Raw genomic sequence first — 27213 nt, 5'->3', positions numbered from 1 at the left:
ACAACCATAATGTCCTAGTACATGATTATTTAATATGGTTAAGGATATCAAGAAATGGATGCAAGGATTCATGAGACAGTTTATGTTATTACACTACCACAGTGGTGGTTAAAGGTTATGCAATGGTTATGCAACTTACTGTCTTTGATGGCAATTTACTTGATGTACTAATGAATATTATATCTAATGGTTAATGATGAATCGTGGAGTTGTGAATTGGTTAATTACTTGTGGTAATTTGTATAAAAAATTCTAACTCCCTACTTTTACATGCGAGGTTACTGGGGTATGTGACAGAAAGGTACTCCTCACAACAAGGATATCCATTTCTTCTCCCTCTCTGATTGCAAAGATATTAGCTAGGAAGGACCAAAGTAAAGGTAGGGGTGCCAGCAAATCAATGCAGAGCCTGCCACAATTCTATCAATCCCCGGTGATAGGGAACAAATAAAATGATTTGTTTCTCACCCTTCATTGGGAAATGAGCCAATTCTGAGCGGAGGGGGAGGGATATACATGATTAACCAAGTTGCTTAATAAAGAAGAAAGAAAAAAATGATTCAAACCCAAATTCCTGCATATCCGTGAAAGATGAATATTGGAAGCAAAGCCACAACATAATACATAGAGATAAGAAAATGCGAAAACTATAAGTTACGAAATTGTCCAAGGCTCTCCACCCCTGTGATTAATGTTAAAATTGCGAGAGTTCTTAGTGATGTGTGGGAATTTTTCTTTGCTCCGTTTGTGGGTCGTGAAACAGGGGATTTTCCTTGGTCTGTACACCGATGAATGACTGTAATATTCTCCACAGTACAAGTGTTCAGGATATACGAATATGTCAAACATTTCACATTTTAATGAAAATGTTTTGGTTTTTTTTTTTCTTGAAAAAAATCTATTAAAGTTAATAATCGGAATAGCTATTAAAATTACAAAATCTATCAAATTAGCTATTAAAATTACAAAATCCATCAAACTCAAAGGGTATGTCAAATTTGAAATTCCTACACTGCTTAAAACTGGCCTTCAGTTCAAGGCATCATGTCATATCAGATCCATGCAACTGACATAACGCTAAGGTATCAGCAACGGGATAGTTAATATTCACCGAAAATACATGCTACTGAAATAATTTGTGCTATAAACACACACTCGATAACACAATATTTTTCCAACAATTTGTCTATCAAAAACGATTGAAAATTTAATTACAAATTTATCAAAAAAAAATTAAAGATCAAATTCATTACAGGTATCAAACAAATAAAATAATTTACATATCATATGTGATACATTAAGAGTCGTCCGCTTAATTCAATAAAATACCCTATTTCCAAAATTCTCAAACCTAGCCGGCCTATCAAAGTCCTTCCAAATTCCACCTAACAATAAGGAGTTTAAAAGTTAATAATGGAGTTGAAAAGTTTTTTTCGCCTTTTGATCAATTTCTCTTGAAGTTTAGTTCAAAATTTTGAAATTACCAAATTTTTAAGTTATATAATTCAAAAAGCCTAAACTTTTTAAAAATCCTAACTCAAGTTTTACATCTAAAACCCTGCTTTGAACAATTTAGAATTGAAATTCACAACATTCTAATATTAATTATCCAAAATGTCAAAAACTTAAATAAAAGGTAGTCTCCTCCCTTTCCAACAGTGACGAAGCGTATCGCACTAATAAAAACGCATCGTATACTTCAAAGTTCAAACAAAGCATCGTTATCCTTTCCTGTCTTGTTATTCGCATATTATCCTCCCACTCATCGAGAGTTGACATGCGTTTTTTTCTTTATTCAATCGACACTCACCTTCATTTTCACATCATGATGGACATGGTGAGCAAATATCTTGAGTTTAATGGGTTTATTTTCTTTATTGGTAAGAAAATTTATTATAGTTTAGTTGTCAAATTTATAGTAAGGATAATTATTTCTAGTTATTATTAGTTAATATAGATTGACTAATCACCTTTATTCAAGGAAAACTATACCACCTGGAATAACCAAAAAGCTTTCACTCCTACCAAATGCCTTTTTGTCTTGAGCCCTTAACCTGTTTCCTTAAGTCTTAAAAGAAAAACTCTTAACCAAAAAAACAGAAATTGTTTCCATTTGACAATCGTATATATAATTTTATGTAAAAATAAAATCTATTTTTTATTTGAAAAATAATACATTATTATACAATAATAAAATAATTCAAATTTAATAATAATAATGATGTTTGCAGTTCTAATATATTAATGCTTTTTCATTCCGAAAAAATAACGTTTGCAGTTTTTTGATTTGAACTAATTAACAGATCAATATGTAAATTCGAATTTAAAAGATTTTAAAGTTTGAAACAATAATTTTAAGTGATATAAAAATTATAGAATAAAAAAATTTATTTTCAATTAATATAATATTTCTAATTTTTTTGAGAAATAAATTATATTTAAATAATAAAATTTTAAATTATTATTAAAATATTAATGTTGAGTTTATTATTTCTTAAATTAAATTTAAATCTAAATAAAAGAATAACAGTTTTTCCTCACGATCTAAACTAAATTTAATTTACAGATATACCCACTTATAAGTTACCATTACCATAACTATTCATTACAACAAACCAACTATTTTGAATTTTATTAGATCTTAACATTACCATAATTATTCATACAAGAAACCAAATATCATGAATTTAATTTGAATATTTAATTATATATTAATATTACTATAATTACTCATTACAACAAAGCAAATATCTTGAATTTAATTTAAATAAAAGATTAATAACATTTCTTTTAGCCGTCCAAACTCAACTCAATTTACAAATATATCCTTAATATTTCTTAAACTGAGCTTAAACCCCACAATAAAATAGATAATAACATTTTTTTCCAGTAATATATATAAACATCTAATCATTGGAAGTTTTTCCGGTGGGTTTTTCTGATCAAAATTTAGTAACAATTTATTGGAATCTCAAGTTTGATAGCTAGTTTCTATGCAGTTAAAAAACCATTTTAAATAATACAAATCAAGATTTAACCTCAATTTTTTCCACGGATTCCGTCACCAGAATGTCCAAAAAATCACATTATAAACAACTTCATTATTTAAGTTCACTGCTATACCTGAAATTCTCACATATTTCGAGAATCTGCCATCAAAATAAATTCAGCTTCGGACATAACACTATCAAAATTATGCATCACAACAATACAAATATCCTCCGATTGTCTGACAAAGACATTCGCCACAATTACCAACGATATGGCAATTTGGCGGAAGTCTATCCCCTACGGGCACGTTCTCACCGGTGGAATCAGATGTATCTGCCATTCAATTATTGATCGAAATTAGCATAATAAACGCATTATTCCTAAATTTTAAAAATCTACAGAACTTGTCCTGCAAAGATACATGAATGATCAATCCTTATCCTTACCAGGTTCAGAAGCAACTGCAGTCATCATCAAAAGGAACAGGAACACGATGAGGGCCACTCCCCGCCAAGAATTCCACAGCCGAGGGCTATAAGAGACGACCCTTTTTCCCTGCAACGCGAGACGTTGTGGAGTCCTGGCACTCTGCAAGATAAATCTCCAAAGAATGCCGCCGAATAAGAGGGAGCCCTTGGTCAAAATCTCCGCGGTGGATTCATTATCAAATGTGCTTGCGTTGCAAAATAAACCCCAAAGCAAACGCGATGAGCTTAGGTTTATTGTTAATTCTTTGTATAGTGTCACGAACATCGCCCCACCAACAAAGATTAATGTTCCCAAGAAATTTGCCATGATTGCTGGGTAATTAGAACTCAAATTACAGTTCTGCGAAATTTTCAATCCACTACCTCAGTTAATCAGAGGAATCATGTGATGACCCCGTAAAATGTAATTATTAAAGTTTACTGTGGTAAAAACTGAATGACATTGAGAGACTTATTTTCTTTTAAAGAGTAATCTGTTAATTTTAAATGGGCATTAAAATAATGTTTAAAGATTTACTCAGAGAAGTATTGGGCTCCCAAAAAGGGAACTGGAAAAAGAAAAGGAAAGTAGTTAATTAAACTGAAATAACCACCTTCCCTAACTGGAGGGATTTCCAGGAAAATGGAAAAAAAGGCTGTGCTGTAGAGACAGACAGTAAGGAAAAGGAAAGATTTTTCTGGACTAAGTCTGGTAGTGACCAGATAGTCGAGCACTAGGTGCTGTCTTACTGAGGATTGTGATCCGGTAAGAAAGAGCTCGGGGGGAGACTCAGGTCCCGAAGGACAAGTCTCACGGCTGGGTGGATAACGAGCTTGACACAGGAATTTGCAGGAGATTTGCTAAAGATTTCTTTACGAGCAGTGATCAGGTAAGTACCGAAACCCTCTAGTATTTGTAATTGCTTGTATAGAATGGGTAACTCCGAATACCTGTAGCTAACTGCGTAATAACAGTTGGACAGAGACCCTATAGTACTATTAAAGGAACAGAGTAACTATGAATATGTAAGTGTCATGGAAATGCATGCCTTCATGCTCAACTAGGTATCTGCATAAATCTGTAGTCCCTGTAGCATGAGGGGCCAATGATTATTAAAGCACAGAATGTCATTAGAGAATAGGGTCTGAATAGGCAGGGTCGTTATCAGGAACAGAAGGAGGAAACCCTGTAACAGAAGTCCACACCCTAACCTATAATAATTTCAAGAACCTATTGCGCTCTCATCTTGTAAATGATGACCCAAGAAGGAAACCGTAGATAACCTCGGGAAAGCAGAGACTGAAGAGAAGTATGTAGTCAATAATTTAATCAGAACCGGTCCGCTGTTGGAGGAATTCTTGTGACAAGTAGAAGCTTGAAACCTCTGTCGTCAATCCTCCTGAACAACAGCCGGCCGTGAAGCAGAGTTTAACTCATGCCTGAACCTTAAATAAAAGGAGGAAGAAAGTAGTCAACCCTTAGAGACTGTAAGAGACTATCAAGATATCACGCTCGGGTATAATGATATTAACTACAATAACAGTGGTTGAAATATCTTTAATACGTAGACTATATGCATTACTGTCTTTACAGCCGAAAGATATGAAGTAAACGCTGTTTATACCGTAGAAGGAATACTGCTATAGAAATGGAACAAATGCATAGGCAAATATAATATTCATTTCAGAAAATTGCAGAGCAGACAATGTGTAGCGAACTAAGACCATATCGTAACAGTAAAAAACAAACATATTGCATAACCATAAAACTGTATGACCAGAGGTCCCTTAATATCGACCTTCACCGAGTTCGACCAGACATCTATGGATTGAGATGTGGTGCGAACCCTGACGGTACCAACTAATGCGGTCGAGAGCGGCGTATGCCCAAACCCTCTCACAAAACCTAGTCATTGCGAATGAAACCAGAGCATACATTTAAATAAATAACTGGTAATGCTTAAACTCAACCCTTACGGGAAATGTAACGAAGAGAAACGATATTAAACCTGAGAGCGACAATAATCATGAGAACTATATAAAAATCAGAAAGGTTCAACATTGCTCTGCGATAACAGAGGGGCCGAGCATGAATATAATCCACAGAAGTTTAACCATAAAATATAGTAGCCAAAAGAGCCGTCACAGTATATGGGTTCAGACCCAGATCTATTGAATCGGCTGAAAACCATTAAATATTACATATAGTCAGAGAAGTAAAGAATACATGGTAAAGTAAGGGTTTCAAAACTATATAGGCAGCAGCCGAGTAGCCCAGTCACATGGACTTGAGAGTTCGACCCAGAACTGTCGTAAACAAAAGACATTGTGAATCCCGACTTCCATACATTCAAACCCCAATGGGCATGACCCGGAAATAAGGAGGCCGTGAATCGCCATCTGCGCCAACCGTAGAGGAATAAGGTGGCTGGGATTCATAAATCAACACAGGAGAGTAACCCTCCGACAAACATAATCTGAATCATAACCGAAAGTTACACTGAGAGATAGGGTAACGAGACATTAAGTGTACCTGTTATACGTTCAGCATAATATCGACAAAGAGCCGTGTAGACCGATGAAGAAACCGGCAACGGGATCTTCCCTTCCTGTCATGCAAAGCGAGAGAGGCAGTTACACTGTGCATTCATTAATAAACCATAGATAACTACTGCAACCCAGATTAACAAGTGGGAAACTTACCAGCCCCAATCAAGGAGTTATGGCCTCGGCGCGGTAACATTCGGATGAGTTTGCATGTTGGTCGAAGGTAATAGAAGGGACTCAGTGCAGAAATGGTGGAGCAAACGCCCAGTGGTAACAGGGAATTACACTGAGCCCTGGAGCGCCAAACCGAAACAGCAAAACCCCGACGAACACGGGATATCCAACTTATAAACGCGTAGCTATAACCTTGTGACGTGGAGTAATTTCCACCTTCGATCATCCACAGAAAATCCATGCCGTAGATCTTGGCGGTAATGCCAAAGTATGTAGGCAGGAAAGTTCCAGCCTATAGAGTTGTGACCGATCACGTGAACAGGCCGGCCACCTTAAATGTTAGTCCAGGTGGATTGTCCAGCGTACAAGTGGTGGTTGGAACTTAATACCATTACAAATGCTAAAATTAAGAAAACACACTTTGCATTGTGTCGAGAGTCATCCATTCATATGGGTGTGAAACCATTAAAACCATAGTATCAGTTAAACCTTAGTACTGTGGTGGTATCACATCAATTATATGTTATATGCGATTGTCTATGTATACGTATAAGAAGGGTGTAGACTCTATATATAAAAATTTTATTTTTTTTTATGTATATATTTAATACAGGAGAGAGATATGTGACAAATTGGTATCAGAGCCCAGGATGCCATACTGTGGCCTCTGGGTATGAGTAAAATGTGTTTGTTGTTTTTCTTTAAAAAAAAAAAGAAGAGAAATTTTTACAGCATTGATATATCTTTAACTGGGGTAATGAAATGGTGCCCCGAAGCTCACAAGATTAACTGTTGTATGATTAGACCAGAACAAGGAAAAATGAATCCAGGAAACAACCCAGAGTTGTGGGTGCAGTTGGGTGAGGAGACCCGCAGTACAAATCTGGCCATACTAGAAACAGTTCAAGAGCTGAAGAATGAAATGGCTCGTTTATGTGAAGACAATGCACGTTTGACAATGGAGCAGGAAAGGATACTAAAAAGCTTGTCCGATAAACAGAACCCACCACTGGCCAATCCTAGCGCAGAGCAACAGAGAACGACAGAGGAGCAGCATTACCAAGCAGAATCTGAGATTCCAGAAGATGGAGAGGATCAATCTGATAATGCGTCAGAACAACAGACTTCAAAGCGACAAAAGGTGGAATTGCAAGGGGAATTCCGGAAAATCAAACCCCCACACTACGACGGGGAACAAGAGGAAGCAGCTGAAGCATGGCTGATTAACATGAATAAATATTTTCAGTTATATGAGTATGACCATAACTTGAAGGCACGTTTGGCCATTTTTCAGTTGCAAGGGAAAGCAACGTTGTGGTGGGAAGAAGTTAAAATCGTGAAAGGGGTAACTGAACGAACCATAACATGGGAAAAATTTCAGAAATATTTTAAGGAGAGATACTTGACGGAACGGTTTTTTGATGAAAAGGCAAAGGAATTCCATGATCTGAGATTGGGACAGTAGACTATGGATGAGTTCATCAATCGTTTCACATCTTTGCTCCGCTATGTACCCTACCTTAAAGAAGAAAAAGCCAAAGTGCAGCGGTTTGTTAGCAGTCTACCCATGTATATGAGGGAAAGGATTGAATTTGACAATCCTAGAACCATGGACGAAGCAATTCGCAAAGCCAGAATCTGCTATTAGCAGAGCAAACAGAAAGGGGACAGTTCCAACAGAAAATGGAATGAGAAAAAGAATAGTAAAGCTATTGGAATTAATAAGGGAAGTCGAAGCGGTGGAATCAAAGGAAGCAGCAAGGGCCAAAATAGTAGAACAGCACCAAGAAGTGCATTCAGGTCCAAGTCCATTGGTGAAACCAGAATGAGTGAACAACCCGCCAAGATGGATACTGAAGGAACAACCAGACCCACAGTGTAGTGCTGGGGTTGTGGTGGACCGCACTATGTCAAGAATTGTCCGCAAAGGAAGGGGATTGACCAGATATCCCAGATTCATGAGGCATCAACCGTGGGTGACGTGGGACGAAGTATGCCAAGAATTAACGCAGCCTTGGACGACCGCCAGGCAGAATACCAGCCCACCATGGTAGAGTTTGAAGGTAAAATTTTAGACCTTTCCATCTCTGTTCTAATTGATCCTGGAGCTACTTTAAGTTATATTAGTCCAAAGATAGTAGAACAGTGTAAATTGCAGCCTGAAAAATTCAGGAATCCTTGGCTGGTACAGCTAGCTACAGGGACCAAAAGACGAGTAATGGCAAAGGTCAAAAGCTGCCCTATAGTAATAGCAGGACAGCCAGTAGTGGCAGACCTGAACATGCTTCCCCTCGGGTCCTATGATGTCCTAATTGGGATGGACTGGCTAGAAAAGCATTGGGCTTTGGTGAACTGCAAAACAAAGGTTATACGGTACAAGGATGATGCTGGAATAGAACAAGAAATGTAGGGAATTAAACGGCCAGTGCAGGTCCGGCCAATCACTGCATCTCAGTTGGCAAAGTGCATCCGGAATAGATGCCAAGTATATGCGATTCAGGTGGGCTATGCAGAAACTAAGAATAAAACAAACCCGCTGGATCACCTCCCGATAATAAATGAGTTCGCAGATGTGTTTCCAGAGGAAATTCCTGGACTACCTCCAAAAAGAGATATAGATTTCACCATTGAGCTAATACCAGGAGCTGCTCCAGTTTCGCGGACACCTTATAGAATGAGTGTACCTGAGTTGACAGAGCTGAAAATGCAACTACAAGAATTGCTGGATAAAAATTATATCCGCCCTAGTGTATCTCCCTGGGGAGCTCCGGTATTGTTTGTCAGGAAGAAAGATGGAACTCTTCGAATGTGTATTGATTACCGACAGCTGAACAAGCTCACAATTAAAAATAAATATCCCTTACCTCGGATCGATGAGCTGTTTGATCAAGTCAAGGGGGCGACAGTATTTTCTAAAATTGATTTGCGATCTGGTTACCATCAAATCAGAATTAAAGAAGAAGATATTGCTAAAACAGCCTTCAGGACCCGGTACGGGCACTATGAGTTTGTAGTGCTGCCTTTTGGCTTGACTAATGCACCTGCCACGTTCATGTGTTTAATGAACAACGTGTTCCATCAATTTTTAGACAAGTTTGTATTAATATTCATTGATGACATTCTGATTTATTCTCGCTCCAAGGAAGAGCATGAGGAACATCTCCGGATGGTGCTGCAAACTTTGCAAGAACATCAGTTGTACGCTAAGCTCAGCAAATGCGATTTTTATAAAGAGGAAATTCAATATTTGGGTCATGTGATTACAAAGGAAGGGATTGCTGTGGATCCTGAGAAAATAAAAACCATACTTGATTGGCCTGTGCCAAAAGATGTGGCGGATATCAGATCCTTCATGGGATTGGCAAGATATTACAGAAGATTTGTGGAAGGCTTCTCGAGGGTGGCATATCCTATCACGTCCTTGCAAAAGAAAGGGAGGTCATTCAAATGGAGTCCTGAATGTCAACAAAGCTTTGAGAAGCTTAAGCAATTACTCACGTCTGCTCCTGTTTTAAGTATAGCTGACCCGAACAAAGACTATGTGGTATGTACCGATGCCAGCGGAGAAGGCGTCGGAGGTGTGTTAATGCAAGAAGGGAGAGTGATAGCCTATGAATCAAGAAAATTGAAAGAACATGAGCAGAAGTATTCTGCCTATGACTTGGAGTTGGCAGCTATTATACATGCGCTTAAGATATGGCGACACTACCTTCTAGGAAGGAAATTTCTGTTATTAACAGATCATCACAGCTTAACAAATTATTTTAGTCAGCCCACACTGAATGCAAGACAAGCCCGTTGGGCAGATTTCTTAAGTGGGTTCGACTTTGACATTAAACATCTGAAGGGAAAGGAAAATCATGTAGCTGACGCACTTAGCCGAAAGGTACAATGTTTGTATGAAATTACATTCAGTATCTGGGAAAATTCCTTACGGGAAACGATAAAGACAGCAGCAAGTCAAGATGCTGAATACCAGCAAATGAGGCGGCAAATACCACTTTCCAGCGAGGAAAGTCAGCAGGGATGGAATGCTGCTCTACAAAAAAATGATTGTTTGTACCAAATGACAACAACCTCAAAAATTTAATCTTGAATGAGTTTCATACCAGTCACTACGCTGGTCATCCCGGATATCAGAAAATGCTGACTGCACTCCGGAAGGAATATTACTGGCCGGGAATGAAAAAGCAAGTGGCTGAGTATTTAGCGCGATGTTTGGAGTGTCAACAAATCAAGACGGAACACCAACATCCAGCTGGACTATTGCAACCCCTGCCCATCCCCGAATGGAAATGGGAAGTTATATCAATGGACTTTATAACTGGGCTGCCCAAGACCAAGAGGAACAATGACTCTATTATGGTAGTGGTAGACAAGTTAAGTAAGGCAGCACACTTTATACCAGTGCAATCCACCTACCGAGCAGTGCAAATTGCACACATTTTCATGCAAAATGTGTTCAGACTTCATGGACTCCCAAAGACCATAATATCAGATCAGGATGTAAAGTTTACATCTACCTTTTGTAGAGCGCTATTTGCGGAATTGGGTACACAGTTGAATTTTAGTACAGCTTACCATCCCCAAACGGATGGGCAGACGGAAAGAGTAAATCAGATTGTGGATTGTGTCATGCAAAAGCCGACACAATGGGAAGACTATTTGCACTTGGTGGAATTCGCTTACAACAATGGATATCACACATCGATTCAGATGTCACCATTTGAAGTCTTGTATGGACGAAAATGTCGAACGCCCTCAAACTGGAGTGGCCCGGAGGACAAATTAAGATTGGGTCCAGAAATGCTCAAGGAAATGGAGGACATGGTGAAAAGGGTGCGAGCCAACCTGAAAGCCGCTCAAGATTGGAAGAAAAATTTTGCAGACCGGAAAAGAAGGTTCAAAGAGTATCAGGTGGGCAATCATGTTTACATCAGAATTCAAGCCAGGAAAAGTACTCTGCAATGGAGCAGTTGTGCTAAATTGGCACCTCGTTATTTCGGACCTTTTCAGGTCTTGGCCAGGGTTGGGCCGGTAGCTTACCAGCTAGCTTTGTCGAGCCACATTAGAATTCATAATGTTTTTCATGTATCTATGCTTAAAAAGTATATCTATGACCCTAAGCATGTGATCAAGTGGCAAGAGATACGGGTAAGGATTGTTTAATTGAGCTAATTGAAATTGTGTCTGGAGTAAAAGACTGAAACTGTTTTTATTTGCAGGTCGAACCGGAAGGAGAGGTCCTGGTCGAACCGCTGAGCATTCTCGACCGGAGAGAAGTGCAGTTGCGGAAGCGGGTTATTACCCAAATTAAGGTACAGTGGCAGCATTATGGGCCTGAAGAGGCCACTTGGGAAGACGAAGAGCTTTTTCGGAAAGCCTACCTGAAACTGTTTGGAGACACTAGACATCGGGACGATGTCCAAACTCAGGGGGAGAAGATGTGATGACCCCATAAAATGTAATTATTAAAGTTTACTGTGGTAAAAACTGAATGACATTGAGAGACTTATTTTCTTTTAAAGAGTAATCTGTTAATTTTAAATGGGCATTAAAATAATGTTTAAAGATTTACTCAGAAAAGTATTGGGCTCCCAAAAAGGGAACTGGAAAAAGAAAAGGAAAGTAGTTAATTAAACTGAAATAACCACCTTCCCTAACTGGAGGGATTTCCAGGAAAAAGGAAAAAGAATGGTGGAAAAAAAGGCTGTGCTGTAGAGACAGACAGTAAGGAAAAAGAAAGATTTTTCTGGACTAAGTCTGGTAGTGACCAGATAGTCGAGCACTAGGTGCTGTCTTACTGAGGATTGTGATCCGGTAAGAAAGAGCTCGGGGGGAGACTCAGGTCCCGAAGGACAAGTCTCATGGCTGGGTGGATAACGAGCTTGACACAGGAATTTGCAAGAGATTTGCTGAAGATTTCTTTACGAGCAGTGATCAGGTAAGTACCGAAACCCTCTAGTATTTGTAATTGCTTGTGTAGAATGGGTAACTCCGAATACCTGTAGCTAACTGCGTAATAACAGTTGGACAGAGACCCTATAGTACTATTAAAAGAACAGAGTAACTGTGAATATGTAAGTGTCATGGAAATGCATGCCTTCATGCTCAACTAGGTATCTGCATAAATCTGTAGTACCTGTAGCATGAGGGGCCAATGATTATTAAAGCACAGAATGTCATTAGAGAATAGGGTCTGAATAGGCAGGGTCGTTATCAGGAACAGAAGGAGGAAACCCTGTAACAGAAGTCCACACCCTAACCTATAATAATTTCAAGAACCTATTGCGCTCTCATCTGGTAAATGATGACCCAAGAAGGAAACCGTAGATAACCTCGGGAGTGCAGAGACTGAAGAGAAGTATGTAGTCAATAATTTAATCAGAACCGGTCCGCTGTTGGAGGAATTCTTGTGACAAGTAGAAGCTTGAAACCTCTGTCGTCAATCCTCCTGAACAACAGCCGGCCGTGAAGCAGAGTTTAACTCATGCCTGAACCTTAAATAAAAGGAGGAAGAAAGTAGTCAACCCTTAGAGACTATAAGAGACTATCAAGATATCACACTCGGGTATAATGATATTAACTACAATAACAGTGGTTGAAATATCTTTAATACGTAGACTATATGCATTACTGTCTTTAAAGCCGAAAGATATGAAGTAAACGCTGTTTATACCATAGAAGGAATACTGCTATAGAAATGGAACAAATGCATAGGCAAATATAATATTCATTTCAGAAAACTGCAGAGCAGACAATGTGTAGCGAATTGAGACCATATCGTAACAGTAAAAAACAAACATATTGCATAAGCATAAAACTGTATGACCAGAGGTCCCTTAATATCGACCTTCACCGAGTTCGACCAGACATCTATGGATTGAGATGTGGTGCGAACCCTGACGGTACCAACTAATGCGGTCGAGAGCGGCGTATGCCCAAACCCTCTCACAAAACCTAGTCATTGCGAATGAAACCAGAGCATACATTTAAATAAATAACTGGTAATGCTTAAACTCAACCCTTACGGGAAATGTAACGAAAAGAAACGATATTAAACCTGAGAGCGACAATAATCATGAGAACTATATAAACATCAGAAAGGTTCAACATTGCTCTGCGATAACAGAGGGGCTGAGCATGAATATAATCCATAGAGTTTAACCATAAAATATAGTAGCCAAAAGAGCCGTCACAGTATATGGGTTCAGACCCAGATCTATTGAATCGGCTGAAAACCATTAAATATTACATATAGTCAGAGAAGTAAAGAATACATGGTAAAGTAAGGGTTTCAAAACTATATAGGCAGCAGCTGAGTAGCCCAGTCACATGGACTTGAGAGTTCGACCCAGAACTGTCGTAAACAAAAGACATTGTGAATCCCGACTTCCATACATTCAAACCCCAATGGGCATGACCCGGAAATAAGGAGGCCGTGAATCGCCATCTGCGCCAACCGTAGAGGAATAAGGTGGCTGGGATTCATAAATCAACACAGGAGAGTAACCCTCTGACAAACATAATCTGAATCATAACCGAAAGTTACACTGAGAGATAGGGTAACGAGACATTAAGTGTACCTGTTATACGTTCAGCATAATATCGACAGAGAGCCGTGTAGACCGATGAAGAAACCGGCAGCGGGATCTTCCCTTCCTGTCATGAAAAGCGAGAGAGGCAGTTACACTGTGCATTCATTAATAAACCATAGATAACTACTGCAACCCAGATTAACAAGTGGGAAACTTACCAGCCCCAATCAAGGAGTTATGGCCTCGGCGCGGTAACATTCGTATGATTTTGCATGCTGGTCGAAGGTAATAGAAGGGACTCAGTGCAGAAATGGTGGAGCAAACGCCCAGTGGTAACAGGGAATTACACTGAGCCCTCGAGCGCCAAACCAAAACGGCAAAACCCCGACGAACACGGGATATCCAACTTATAAACGCGTAGCTATAACCTTGCGACGTGGAGTAATTTCCACCTTCGATCATCCACAGAAAATCCATGCCGTAGATCTTGGCGGTAATGCCAAAGTATGTAGGCAGGAAAGTTCCAGCCTGTAGAGCTGTGACCGATCACGTGAACAGGCCAGCCACCTTAAATGTTAGTCCAGGTGGATTGTAGAGAAAGCACCAGCGTACAAGTGGTGGTTGGAACTTAATACCATTACAAACGCTAAAATTAAGAAAACACACTTTGCATTGTGTCGAGAGTCATCCATTCATATGGGTGTGAAACCATTAAAACCATAGTATCAGTTAAACCTTAGTACTGTGGTGGTATCACATCAATTATATGTTATATGCGATTGTCTATGTATACGTATAAGAAGGGTGTAGACTCTATATATAATTTTTTTTTTTTTTTTTTTATGTATATATTTAATACAGGAGAGAGATATGTGACAAATCATATTCCTCGAGTGCCCTTCTATCTCTTCCTTTTCTCTTTATATTAAGTGTGGGTGCGAAATTTTCAATCCACTACTTCTGTTTAATGAGCCATATTCCTTGATTGCGTTGTAAGTTTGTCTTTTTTCTGTTTCTATTAAGAGAATCGGTGCGAAATTTTCAATGGACTGCATCAGTTCCGGTTTTGAAATGATATTCCCGGGTTGCTCTATTATTTTTTCCTTTTTCTTTGTCGTTGAAGAGTCGGTTGAACTATCATGAAAGGCCATTGTTTTTATTTTGAAATTTTCAATATCACATTTATAGTCATGATAATGTTGATGACTAACATCTATTAACCATTATAGCTTTTATGTCAATATATTTTTAAAATCATCGGAGTTTTATTAATTTAAAAGGTTAAGGGGGCTTTGACAAATATTTTGAAAAATATATTGATGGTAAGTATAAGATGAATAATCCCAAAGGAATTAATTTTTAGTTGTAATTTTTTTTAATATTGTAAAATTGATAGACTTTTTTATTTATGGGGTTTTTGCACTTACCAATGTTTTCATTAAGAAAATTATGATAATTTGTTCTTATTTTAACAATGTTTATTTTCTTTTTAAAGATAGTCAAGGCATATATTTTTTTGTTTTCAACATTGGGGTTGATCACCTCCTTATAATGTATTAATTTCTTTTTTCCCTCTAACTCTTTATCACTCCAAAATTTCTCCTTAAATTTTGATGTAAGATTTTTAATATTATTCTTATTTTGCAAAACTGTCTCCTCCTTTATCCCTAAATGGTATAGCCAAGAATGGGTATACTTATACCATCTTGTCTAAAGTGGGGGTTTTGGCTAGAGTTAGAAACAATTTAGGAAACCTCTTGGCTTGCATGTTGTTTAACTACTTCTTGTACATAAGATACACAGTCATAGGCATGCTTTCAATGGGGCCCAGTGGCTTGCTTCAATCAAGAGGATATGATAGGGAGTATTTCCTTTAATATTGACATTGTAGGTATAAACTTCTTTTGGATTATTTCTATCTTAACCCATGATGCTCTAGAGATATTGCAACCACAAACCTCATCCCCATATAGAATAACATAAGTGACAAGACTCTCAAAGAGGAGTTTTTTCAATATCACATATCCAAAAATCTACTAACTTACAATTGTTTTGAAGCCTATAATAAGGCTTCCATCATCCATCTATCATTTTCTCAATGCTATAATTCTTGTTGAGCTTGTGATGAATATCGATTCCTAGATTTTTGCATGAAGGAACTTCCTATTTCTGAATTTAATTATCATTACTCTAGTTTTTTTAGCTACCTATATTGATGTAGGAATCTTGTAGGATTCTTAGTTGTTTGCAAAGATTGTAAGGGATCCTTGCCTAAAGAAAAATATCATCAACACAGAGGACAAGAATTATGATTATACCACTGAGTTTGGGGCCAACACAACCCGATATTGAAATTATTTTTTTCCAACCAACCATCAGTGGTCTTAAACATGATAATAACATTGTCATATTTACTTGTCGCATCAACCCTGAAATTGAGAGGAACCATTATCTCTCCTAGCCTCTTCCACACATTTGTATCCTAGTAATGGTGTTAAAATATTTTCCAAGGTCAAAAAAACAACATAAGGAATGAGTTTTATTATTGCAAAATTCCTCTATAATGATCATGAGAGTAACATGGTCGTTCATAATTGAATGATATCTCCTAAATCCAGCGTGACCTTTAACTCTTTTACCATGGCTTTCTAGTCATAGGCATCTTCTTTTTCAAAATAATTTTGTATGGATTGGTTGAAATGTGTTCAATCATAATAGTGCTATAATTAGAGCGAATTATTTTTTATATGATTTAAAAAATAGACACAATGAGACTCTATGTCTAAGGTTTAGTGAATCATTGCATGTTTTGACAAGAGTTTTGCATGTGTTTTCATTATCAATCTTTAAAGATTCATTAGGGGCATCCCTAATTTTTTTTTTTTAAATTTTAGAATCATTATCATATCAAGTTGTTAGATGGAATTATCCCTCTTGCAGACAAGAGCGATATCCCTAGACTTCAAAGAAACCTAGTAACAAACAACTAGGAATTGTTACCTTTCTCTAGACTATGATTGACTGAAACATATACTATGATAGAGGCCACTTACTGTTTAAACGAAACGATTGATGAAGCCCCCTTCAAATTTTTCTATCATTCGCTCCTTGACGCTTTAGAAATCCTCCTATCGCTCCCTACAACTTCTCCATGATGTCTTAAAGGAGATCTGCATAGACAAAAACAAACAAGAGATCAAAGCATCCAATATATAACATTAGAGATAAATGGAATAATTAACCAAACATGTATTATAAACTGATCAATATGCAATCACAATCTATGTAGGTGATCAAGGAATCTTACAAATTATATCAACTAGGATGTAATTGAGAAGGAACAATTTCCTTTATATTAATAAAATGGAGAATAGTCTTACAACGGTGTAGTCTTGATGTTGCAAGTCCCTTCACACAACCTCCAACCATCTCCTTGAATGAATAGCCTTCCAACCTTATTCCTGAAGCATAAGCCTACTTCCAACAATCCTCCTCAATTCTCAGGCCTGTGTTAACTTTATGGGGCAAGAGTGGGATGTTTGGGATCCCTTTTCCAAGGGATGAGATCCACTAATGGTAGTATAGGGATTCCACAAAGAGAGGGAGTTGCTCCATGATGGGAGGGATCAAGACAGAATAGGAAACCATTCGAAGCTGTTTGGTTGGGATAGATGCTACCAACAATGCTTCTAGACTTTACTTTTTATTTTTACATGTGTTAAGTCATGTTCGCAGGTCACAGTGTAAGACCGTGCGTACTTATGCACATTTCCTAATTGACTCCTCTACGTATGTGCATAAATTGACTAGAAAACTGAGCACAAAGCCAAAAACATGGTTTTGGAATTACACAAGTGTCAATAATTCTATTATTCCTTTTGTATGGCACTTCAATGGAGAGCTAGTTAATAAAAACAAAAAAAGGTTATAGCAAAATTATAATATAAAATTTATTAATTAAAAAAAAAAGTTTGTTCAAGCTATTTTATATATATTCAAAAGTAGAAATTAAACTTGGGCATGGCATAGAGTTAATGATAGTCTAAAATATAAGAGTAACATAATAGAAAAAACATCGTAAATACATCTAACAAACTGGAATGTATAAAATTAAAAATAAAAATAAATACCTTTTCTTCTTAAGGTTTTCCTACACCAACAAATATGAAAACAAAATAGATTAAGGTTGAATTAAACCCAACATTTACAAGCACTTAGAATTTTGAGATTACAAAACAGATTACATCATAACGAGAGAGATTATTTTTTAGAGTTTCATATTTCGTTCTTTTTCCACCTTAATTTCATAAGATGCCCGCTTTGTTTTGTGCTACGTTACGATGACTATTTCTAATCTATTAAGTTATTCCACCGAGAGGTATTGGAAGATGGAACAACCCAAAACTCGGTGGAGACCGGTCGACCAATCGAATGGAATAAGTATAGTTTTAGATTATTGACATGGGCCGTCTAGAGGTCAAATAAAATTTCTAGAAGAGGAAAAGTATGTTATAGCTTTAATGGTTTTGATTCTTAAAACAACTCTATTGAAAACGTTTTATGGATATTTAGTAGATTTTAAGTTTTAGTTTAATATACATTGTTTTATGGCAATATCTATATATATAAAAATGGAGATAGATAAATAAATAATAATTTAATAGAATAAATAATGATATATTTATGGGAGGCAGTTTATGTGGTTTATTTAATAGGGTCAATATCCACTTAAGAGTGGTCACATTTTTTATTATATTATTATGGAACTTTTTAATATTATAATTTTTTATTTTGTTTTATCATATCCTTACAATGACCAAAAGGCAACTTACAATGGAGTCATCATGGATTTAAATAGAGGACACTACATGAGAATGACATTGTTAAAATAATGAGTTACTAAGAGTTATCTAAGACATTTTTCTGGTACATGGTTCATCAACCATCTCACATGTCAAGATCTCACATCCCACCTCAAGCTAGCATACAAGTACATGGTCCATCTCACATGTCTAGATTTCACATCCCCCTCAAGCTAGCATACGAGTACACGCACTACCGTCATGCTTATTCAAGTGGTCCATTCCACAACTTGGGACATCATGTACTATTGCACTACATGTATGCCTAAACAATACGTTATACAAGAACTTCGAGGAAATTATGCATCTTGCCTATGGTTAGGCTTTACAACTTGGACCAAACACTTCATGGTGTTGATGCATTACTAGGACTCTCCATAAAAAACATATAGTTTTGATGTTTATTTTGTTAATTATATTAAGTGCTTATGACTTTCTAAATCTTAGCTATATGAGATGTATGATAAATTCATTTACAATATTAATAATTGTCTAGTATAGTTTTAATAATGTTACAATTTTGTCTGCTTGGGGTAGCTCAATTGGCAATGGTTGTGGAAATGAAGTCTCACCGAAGCGGAAGTCTTGGGTTCAAATCTTGTGCTATGCTACCCGATGAGGGTGAGAAGTTTGACATAATGAAGATGTATTCCTACCAAACTTACAAAAAAAAAAATTTTCAATTTATAATTATCATGCTTTTAAGACTATTTAAAATATTCTTTTCATGTTTACTATAAAAAGAAATAATATATATGTTCAACATATATACATTTTAAAAGACAAGGAAAAGTATAAGATATTTGTAGAGACATTATTTTTTAATTAAATTGAGAAGAAAAAATTGCATAACTATCTTTCAAATAAATTGCAATCCTCTATCCTTGACAAGTACTAAAATTATTATGTGAATATTCCATAAAGATTAAATTTTTATTATTGTTTAATTAATAATTAAATTACATATTTAGAAATTCTATTCCAAAATAAATAAAAAAACATAATAAATACACCCTAAAACACTCCATAAACTATATCATTTAAATTAAATTTTAATGTGATAACAATTATAATTATAATTATATATATATATATATATATATATATAACAATTATTTAAAAATATTTTAAAAAAATAAATATCATAAAATAAAATAAGTTCTTTGTATATTAAAAAAAAATTATATATAAATACAAAATTTCCCATTCTTAATATTATAAATTACAATTCAACCAAAAAAATATTAAGTTACAACTCAAATATATATATATATATAATTTTAAAATAAGTTTTCATAATTGTAATTTAATTAATCATATTAATATAGTATAATTAATTTTTATATATTATTTTAAAATATTTTTAATAATAATTATATATCAAAAATTGAGATTTATTTTAAAAATAGTTATTTTTTTAAATAAATCAATTAAATAAAAATAAATAATTATATAAATAAGTATTTATGGAATGAGTTTTTTTTTCTAAACATTTGATAAGTCATGATATTGTCCTATATTATTATAACCAAATTTATTTACAAGTTAAAATTTTCTATCTAAATTTCAAAATAGAGTTACATAATTAAAAATATTATGAAATATTTTTCAAAATATATATGTTTAACTCACACATTAATTTTTTTAATTAAGAATAATAATACTAATATAAAATAAAATTATAATTTAATTAATTTTTATATAACTACATTAATAATTAATAAAACACATATTAAATTTATTAATTATTTACATCCTTAACCTTGAAACACAATAAAAATTAATATAAAAAATTTAGCTTCTAACTCCTAATAAATTCACTTTTTTGATTTTATAAAATGGGTTTATCAATTCCAGATGCATTGATCTCTTCGCAACGTAGTAAGTATCACCAGAAACAACCCGGACAAAAATCTCGCAGAACGCGGTAAGTGTTACAACTGGCCCGGTCTTCCTGCAGCAAATGAAAAAGGGAAAATATGAGCTACTTTACTGTGATTGAATTGTAGCTTTATGTTCAAAAATCTCGCAGAATGCGGTAAGCTTTAGAACTGGCCCGCTCTTCCTGCAGCAAATGAAATAAGAAAATACGAACCTTACTGTGATTGAATTTTTGCGTTATGTTCTTCAATATGTAGTGTACAGTTACTACTCCAAAATCTGTGTAAATGACACTAAGTTCAGTGTGGCTGCGGCTGCGGCTGTTTTACCAGGTGTGACATTTATTGATGAAGAGCAATTTTTGAAAGCATATATGTCCCCGCACACCATACTGGCTTCTCGTAGAATGTTAACTATACCTCGCAACTGCTGCTCCTCGTGTCTGCCATGATTGCTGTGTAAACAAATTACAGTTAGTTCAACTTCAGTCTGCCTTTTATTTATGCAACACAATTAATCTTACGTCACGCAATCTGTCTAATAATACGCCACCTCTGCATTTTCGTTAATTTTCTTTCCTGTCTCATCGATAACGATAGGCCTCCATTGTTTTTTCGTTTATTTTTCTTTATTGTGTGGAATGATAATCCCTTCTTTACTCTTATTCTTATTCATACTTGTCTTCGTTTATACTCCCTCTATTCCTTTATCATTTAGTTCCCTCTACTTTTATTCTTGTTTCTCTGGAATAGTATTCTCTCTCCTTTTATTCTTATTTGTCTGGCATGATATTCCCTCTCCTTTTACCTTTTTCTTTTATTTGTTCGAAAGAAAATGCCCGAAGTTCTATGGGAAAAAGAGTGGGTGCGATCGAATCAAATCGTGACTTTTAATGACTTGGGTTGAGAGTTGTCGGTTAGTATTCTCTACTTTAAATAAAGGGACGGAATCCAATAAAGGGATTGGATTGTGTGTCCATGATAGAGAGCTAGTATATTTACATTCGAATAAAGTAGAGTGAAGGGAAAATCTTAAAAAGAGAGGATAGAATCAAATAAAGGCGTGGATTACGTGGTTGGACGATAGGAAGCAAATATATGATTAAGATGAAAAATCTAGATGATTAAGATGTATGCGGAAAAGAGTGGATACGATTTCTTTTATAATGTATTATTTAAATTCATTTACTTTTGGTATCTATGAAGTTGTTGAAAGTGAGCTGGAAGATTTTTTATTTTCTGGTTAAATATGAATTTCAAAAAAATATTTTATTTTTATTTTTATGTTTTTAATATTTATATATTAAAAATTAAAATTAATATATATATATATATATATATATATATATATATATATATATATTTTTTTTTTCAATTATAATGTATCTCATATATAAATTATTTATATATATTATTTGACCACATTTCCTCAATATTACTTTATGAAACACCTTATTACTTTATGAAACACCTTTAAATTCAATAAATTAATGCAATACATACCAATACATACGCTACTCACACCCATTAATAGAAGTGTTGAGGAAGCTTTAAATTCAATAAATTAGTGCAATCCATACCTACTCACACTCGTAAATAGAGGTGTGGAGGAAGATTTGCAGGGTTATAGATTTACAACCTTATATTTAAAAGACGGTGGGACACGTGTAACCATTGTTGTTATCATGACATACTTACCTTCGGAAATGTTGGCCTTTACTATATGCCCATTCTAAAGCAAAGTAGTTGTAAAGTGGTAGAGCTACTCACATGTACAACCTTTGGGAGTAGCATTGCCAAATCATACAAGAATGGTGTGGTGGATGAATTATAGGAGTTTAGTGCTGTCGAATCTTAAAGGAGAGTTTTGTTACCATTTTGTTAGTAATAGTCTCTAAAGCTTAAGACAAAAATTCATCGTATGCATTACTTTAATAATGAAATAAGTGATATGTGGATGTAAATTGAGCATTCTTTCAATGTCAATGCTTAAAACCATCACTACTTTGGAAAAATACTAAGCTCAACATTCGTTAAAAATTCAAGGCAAGTTTTAAAATAAAAGTTTGTGAGAGGCTTGAGTTGAAGTTTTGGTAAGAGCACATTTTACTTTCTAATCTCCATACTCTACAACCCTATTTATGACAGAGATAGAATAAGTTTGATAAATGCACAAATATCGAGAGTTAGAGGAGTTTTTATTAGGAATAAGATTATATAACAATAAAATTAACATTAATGCAAAAATAAAATATAGAATGAAAATATAACAAAAACACTAATATATGTGGTTCACCCAATATGGGCTACGTCCACAAAGAAATAGTTAGTCCTTCATTTTATTCCATCGCAAAATGAAATAATATAAATTGCAACACATCCATTGCAACCTACTCTTCACTCTCTCAAGTCTCCTCTCTAAATTACAATGCTCTCTTAATAATACACAACTGCAATACAATGCCCTCACAAAAGGAGGGTGTTCTTCTAGGACAAAAACCCCTAGCATAAATTCTACCATCAAATTTGCAACCTAATGATGAATGGAGCAAATTGACTAGGAAATAACATTATTTTACAAAGCATTTTTTCCCCAAAAGATTCTCTTCAGGGGCTACATTAAGGAGGGCACCCAAGAATTGTTATCATCCTCATGGACCCCTTGGCAATAATAATGGTGGGGCAACAACCCCTCCCCCCATTAGGAACTAGGACTCGGACATGGCTTAAAACAAGATCTATGAATAAGGAAGATAATTAGACTCCACAACCAACAATTCCATAAGCTAAGGTAGTGTATAACTACAGTAGTGTAGCCATCATATGTCATGAAAATCACAATATACATTGACACATAATCTTCAATGCCAAGGAAGGACATGCTTTTTCCCACATTTTAATGTTCTTTCCTTCTTTTTGTATTTCATTTGCATTCAAAAAAATCCATGAATGTTAAAGTGTGGTAGCATTTGTTGAGCCTCAAACTTGCATCTTCCTATACACCCTCTCAGCCTTCTTTTTCCCACTTACTTCATCCATCAAGCTGTTAAATCATTGCATTATAGTCTAAAAAGAGCTTTTGACATGGTTTTCTAACTATGCTTATGACTGTTGTTTGGTTTATATTTTTGTTCAGGCAGCTGCGGAAACTTGTCAGTTTCCGCAGCCAGCACAGGTTTCTGCAGCCAGCACAGGATTCCGCAGCTATTTTGTTAAAAGCTATGCTACAGGTGTCCTATGAAGAAACGAGCCACATGGGCAAGCTACAGGTGACGAGTACATGGAACGTGTCCTTTCAAATCTTCCAAATCATCCATAGAAGGTCACGGTCAACAAGGGTCAAAGGCAAAGCCAACCAAGGAATTTAGCGGTGGCACATCTCTGTTTGGAGCACGTGAAAGTTTACGTGGCCCAGTTCTCAGCCCACGGAGACATCGGCACACCTGGAGATCATCCCCGTAACCCGAATCCAACAACTACCACTCCGAAGATTTAATAGGCATGATGACAGTTACGCTAGATCTCGGCTGAGGAGATCTACGTGTCTTTGGCAACGCAGTTGATAGCATAGGATTCAGTTAGTCAGTTTCAGCACTTTTTCATTATAAATAACGCGTTGATGAACGCTGTAAAGAAGCTTTTTGGAATGTAATTTTTGAACTGTTTTCTATTATCACCCCACTGTACTCTGTTTTATATATGTTGCTGCTGCTTTAATACATGAGAAGACTACTTTCTTAAGCTCGTTCTTATGACTGTTCGTTGACTGGCTGAGGTGGCAGAGGGCCCCTGCGCACTAAAGCCCTGTATAGTTGTCATTTAATTTTATTATGTTTCTGTCTTTATAATTACTAGCTTGTATATAACATGTTGTTTTGATGTTTTTAATTCACTGTTGTTTATATTTTCACTTTTGTTTTCTTATAGCTGTCAGTTGATCAATGTTTTTCTGCAGGTTTTCTTATGCAGCCTGGGCAAATTTTCATCTTTTTGATAACTATTGACATATGAGATCACCTTTTCCTTCCTGCTAATTTCCATTTTCTGAAGTTTAATTCCAGCACTGTCCTTTTTCAAGTTGTGATTTGCTTATTTATTTTTCTGCTACTTAGACGTCATACTACTCATTTGTTTATGGTTTCTTTCTATAGTCAAGTGACTCTATTAGTAAGGAATCAGAATATTACTTATTGTAGTGTGATTTAGTTATCATATTGCTTAAACTTGTTCATGATTGCTTCCCACAAGGTAGATTGAGCTGAAGGGTAAAGGATCTGAAGAGTTGAAGTAGTGTGATTAGTTTCCTTTATGCAATTTAATTTCTTGCCACTTAGTTATCATATTGCTTAGACTTATTCATGATTGCTTCCCATAAGGTAGATTGAGCTGAAGGGTAAAGGATCAGAAGAGTTGAAGTAGTGTGATTAGTTTCCTTTATGCAATTTAATTTCTTGCCATTTAGATATCATATTACTTGACTTGTTCATGATTGCTTCCCACAAGGTAGATTGAGCTGAAGGGTAAATGATCTGAAGAGTTGAAGTAGTGTGAATTAGCTGCTTTGCTTTTAATTTGAGTTGTTTTAAGTTTAGTTTTTACTTTCTTTTCATTCAGCAGCAAGGATACTGGGCCATTGTCATTAGTTCACTGTTTGATACATTTACTTCCTCTTAAGAATTGATTTCATTACAGTTGTTTTAAAGCTTTCTTTTTGATCACTTTTAAGTTTTGGGAAATCACTGTAGAAATCACCATCACCATCCACACTTAACTTTCATTTTCGCCATCACACATTAGGAAAAGATAAATCCAAAAACAAACTAGAAAACTCAAAAACGACAAAAGACTAAGGAAATGGTTATCTAGTACATATAGTACACTTCACTTCATCAGTTTACGAATCCCGGATTGACATTTTAAATAGAAATTTAGAATACACTAAATTGACCAAACAACATTCGACCTAAGCATTCAACCATTATTACTTAGTCTTATTAGGGAAAGTTATATCTATATCTATGTATATATGTGTGTGTGTGTGTGTTGTGTGTAGATTTTGCTAAAGGCTTTATTGATTTAAGCATATGTTATTGACCAAGCACAAAGATAGTTTCCAAAGACATCTTCATGAAAAAAACGAAGATAAAAATATAACTGTCACATTTGATGGTGAAAATTTGGCTGTAATTCCTTCTTAAATGTATCTTGGTTTTGAATTTGATTGTAGTTATCATTGGAACTCATGTGAATAAACTTCTAGTAGGGTCATGAAGGTCCTCTATTTTATGTAGAATAATGCAGAAAAGTTCATCTACCCAAGTAACCAAACAACCAGGGTAAACACGTGACAAGAAGTTACTATGATATGATTCAACCTCCTAAGTCACATTAAGGAAGTGGAATCGACAAAAACACAACATATATACATTCAACATCAATAACATGACTCCTAAGAACCATCCCAACATTTATGATAACCATTCTCTGGTTCCCATTGAGGTTTTAGACCACTTGACCGCGGACGCCCCCATTCTATGGGTTTGATAGCGTCCAAGACGCTTTGGACGCTCTCATGAAAAGGCATGCCAACATCCAAGGACTATTTTTCTTAGTGTTGTGCTAGAATCCGTGATATTTGAACCACCTTTTTAGGCCTAGAGCCCAGGTCACTTCCCATAATTGAATGACACCTTCAGAACAGAAAGATAACAAGGAAACAATGATGCAAATGCAAATACTTGAACAAGCCCTTAACTAGACCCCTACTAGTCATCACAAGAATTTTGTCAAACATATCACAAATATGTAATCTACATATGTAAACAACAAATTTAAGCATAGGGGTCTCATATTCAGTTGGGAATAGCTATGAAGCATTGATGACCCAACACATTAGATGTAGTTTCATCCATTAGGTCATAGATACATTATCCATCCCTTTACAAGTAAAAACATGATAAGAGTCATCCATAGTTTATTGATTTAAGCATATGTTTTTGACTAAGCACAATATAGTTTACAAAACACCTTCATGAAAAAAACCAAGATAAGAATATAGCCATTGCATTTAATGGTGAAAATTTGGCAGTATTTCCTTCTTAAAAGTATCTTGGTATTGAATTTTATTGTAGTTCTCACTGGAACTCATGTTGATAAACTTGTAGTTGGGTCATGAAGGTCCTCTATTTTATGTAGAATAATGCAGAAAAGTTCATCTAGGGAGGTGGAAATTGAAAACTTCACTCTTTAGAGCATCAATGAAAAATGATATTCTACGATTTTTTATTTGAACTCTAGGCCTCTCCAAGGAATCCTCAAATGAATTTGAAAGAGTTTCTAAGAAGTTTATAGGAGAAGAACCAAGAGATGGGGTATAAAACCTCATGCATTGATCCCATCAGTAGTCGGCTATTTGGCTGTTCGACATAGATCTTGGCGACTAGTATAAAGGATAAAGGTCTGACTCCCAACCAATCTGATGAAAAATGTAGGCGACATCTAAAATTTCTTTACGTTGTGTGTGTCCTAGAGACAGTGAATGACCCCACACTATTTGGGGAATGTTTGACATATATTAATTTGAATTGTGGGTTATAAGAAGGGTCTTTGTATTCATTTTTTGAGCTATATATTTTACCTTTGTCATGCCTTGTAGCAAGAAGGTGCTCAAAGTGAGTAAAAAAAGAGGTTCCAGATTTTGGAAAGAAGAGCTTCCCCATTGTCATGAAGAACTAAGCTACCTATAAGGGAGGAA

General features: G+C 35.6%; 1 protein-coding gene across 4 annotated transcripts; it reads right to left on the bottom strand.

Annotated features, from left to right (window-relative positions):
• Positions 1–3065: 3065 nt before the first annotated feature.
• Positions 3066–20966, bottom strand: LOC149176972 (uncharacterized). Of its 4 annotated transcripts, XM_089420029.1 has the most exons (5): positions 20675–20966; positions 20472–20533; positions 16771–16887; positions 3438–3819; positions 3066–3324 (listed from the first exon to the last, which is right to left on the bottom strand). In XM_089420029.1, exons 4-5 carry the CDS (start codon positions 3784–3786, stop codon positions 3194–3196), a joined length of 480 nt encoding a protein of 159 aa, XP_089276155.1. In that variant the 5' UTR covers positions 3787–3819; positions 16771–16887; positions 20472–20533; positions 20675–20966; the 3' UTR covers positions 3066–3193. The 4 variants fall into 4 exon arrangements, 3 of the variants coding, with proteins under 3 accessions (XP_089276155.1, XP_089276156.1, XP_089276154.1); XM_089420028.1 differs by lacking the exons at positions 16771–16887; positions 20472–20533; positions 20675–20966 and adding exons at positions 5992–6067; positions 6162–6443 and having other exon boundaries at positions 3068–3324; positions 3438–5858; XM_089420030.1 differs by lacking the exons at positions 20472–20533; positions 20675–20966 and having other exon boundaries at positions 16771–19450.
• Positions 20967–27213: the final 6247 nt, after the last annotated feature.

Source organism: Pinus tabuliformis, chromosome 4_1, assembly GCF_031772625.1.
Source record: "Pinus tabuliformis cultivar Carrire ecotype Pingquan chromosome 4_1, CPIR1, whole genome shotgun sequence".
NCBI classification, from domain to species: Eukaryota; Viridiplantae; Streptophyta; class Pinopsida; order Pinales; family Pinaceae; genus Pinus; species Pinus tabuliformis.
This window is presented reverse-complemented; position numbering and strand designations above follow the sequence as displayed.

Coding starts and splice junctions, on each gene's coding strand:
- LOC149176972 (XM_089420029.1), bottom strand. CDS start 3,786: ATGGCAAATTTCTTGGGAACATTAATCTTTGTTGGTGGGGCGATGTTC. Junction 3,325..3,437: donor TGCAGTTGCTTCTGAACCTG/GTAAGGATAAGG, acceptor ATTGAATGGCAG/ATACATCTGATTCCACCGGT.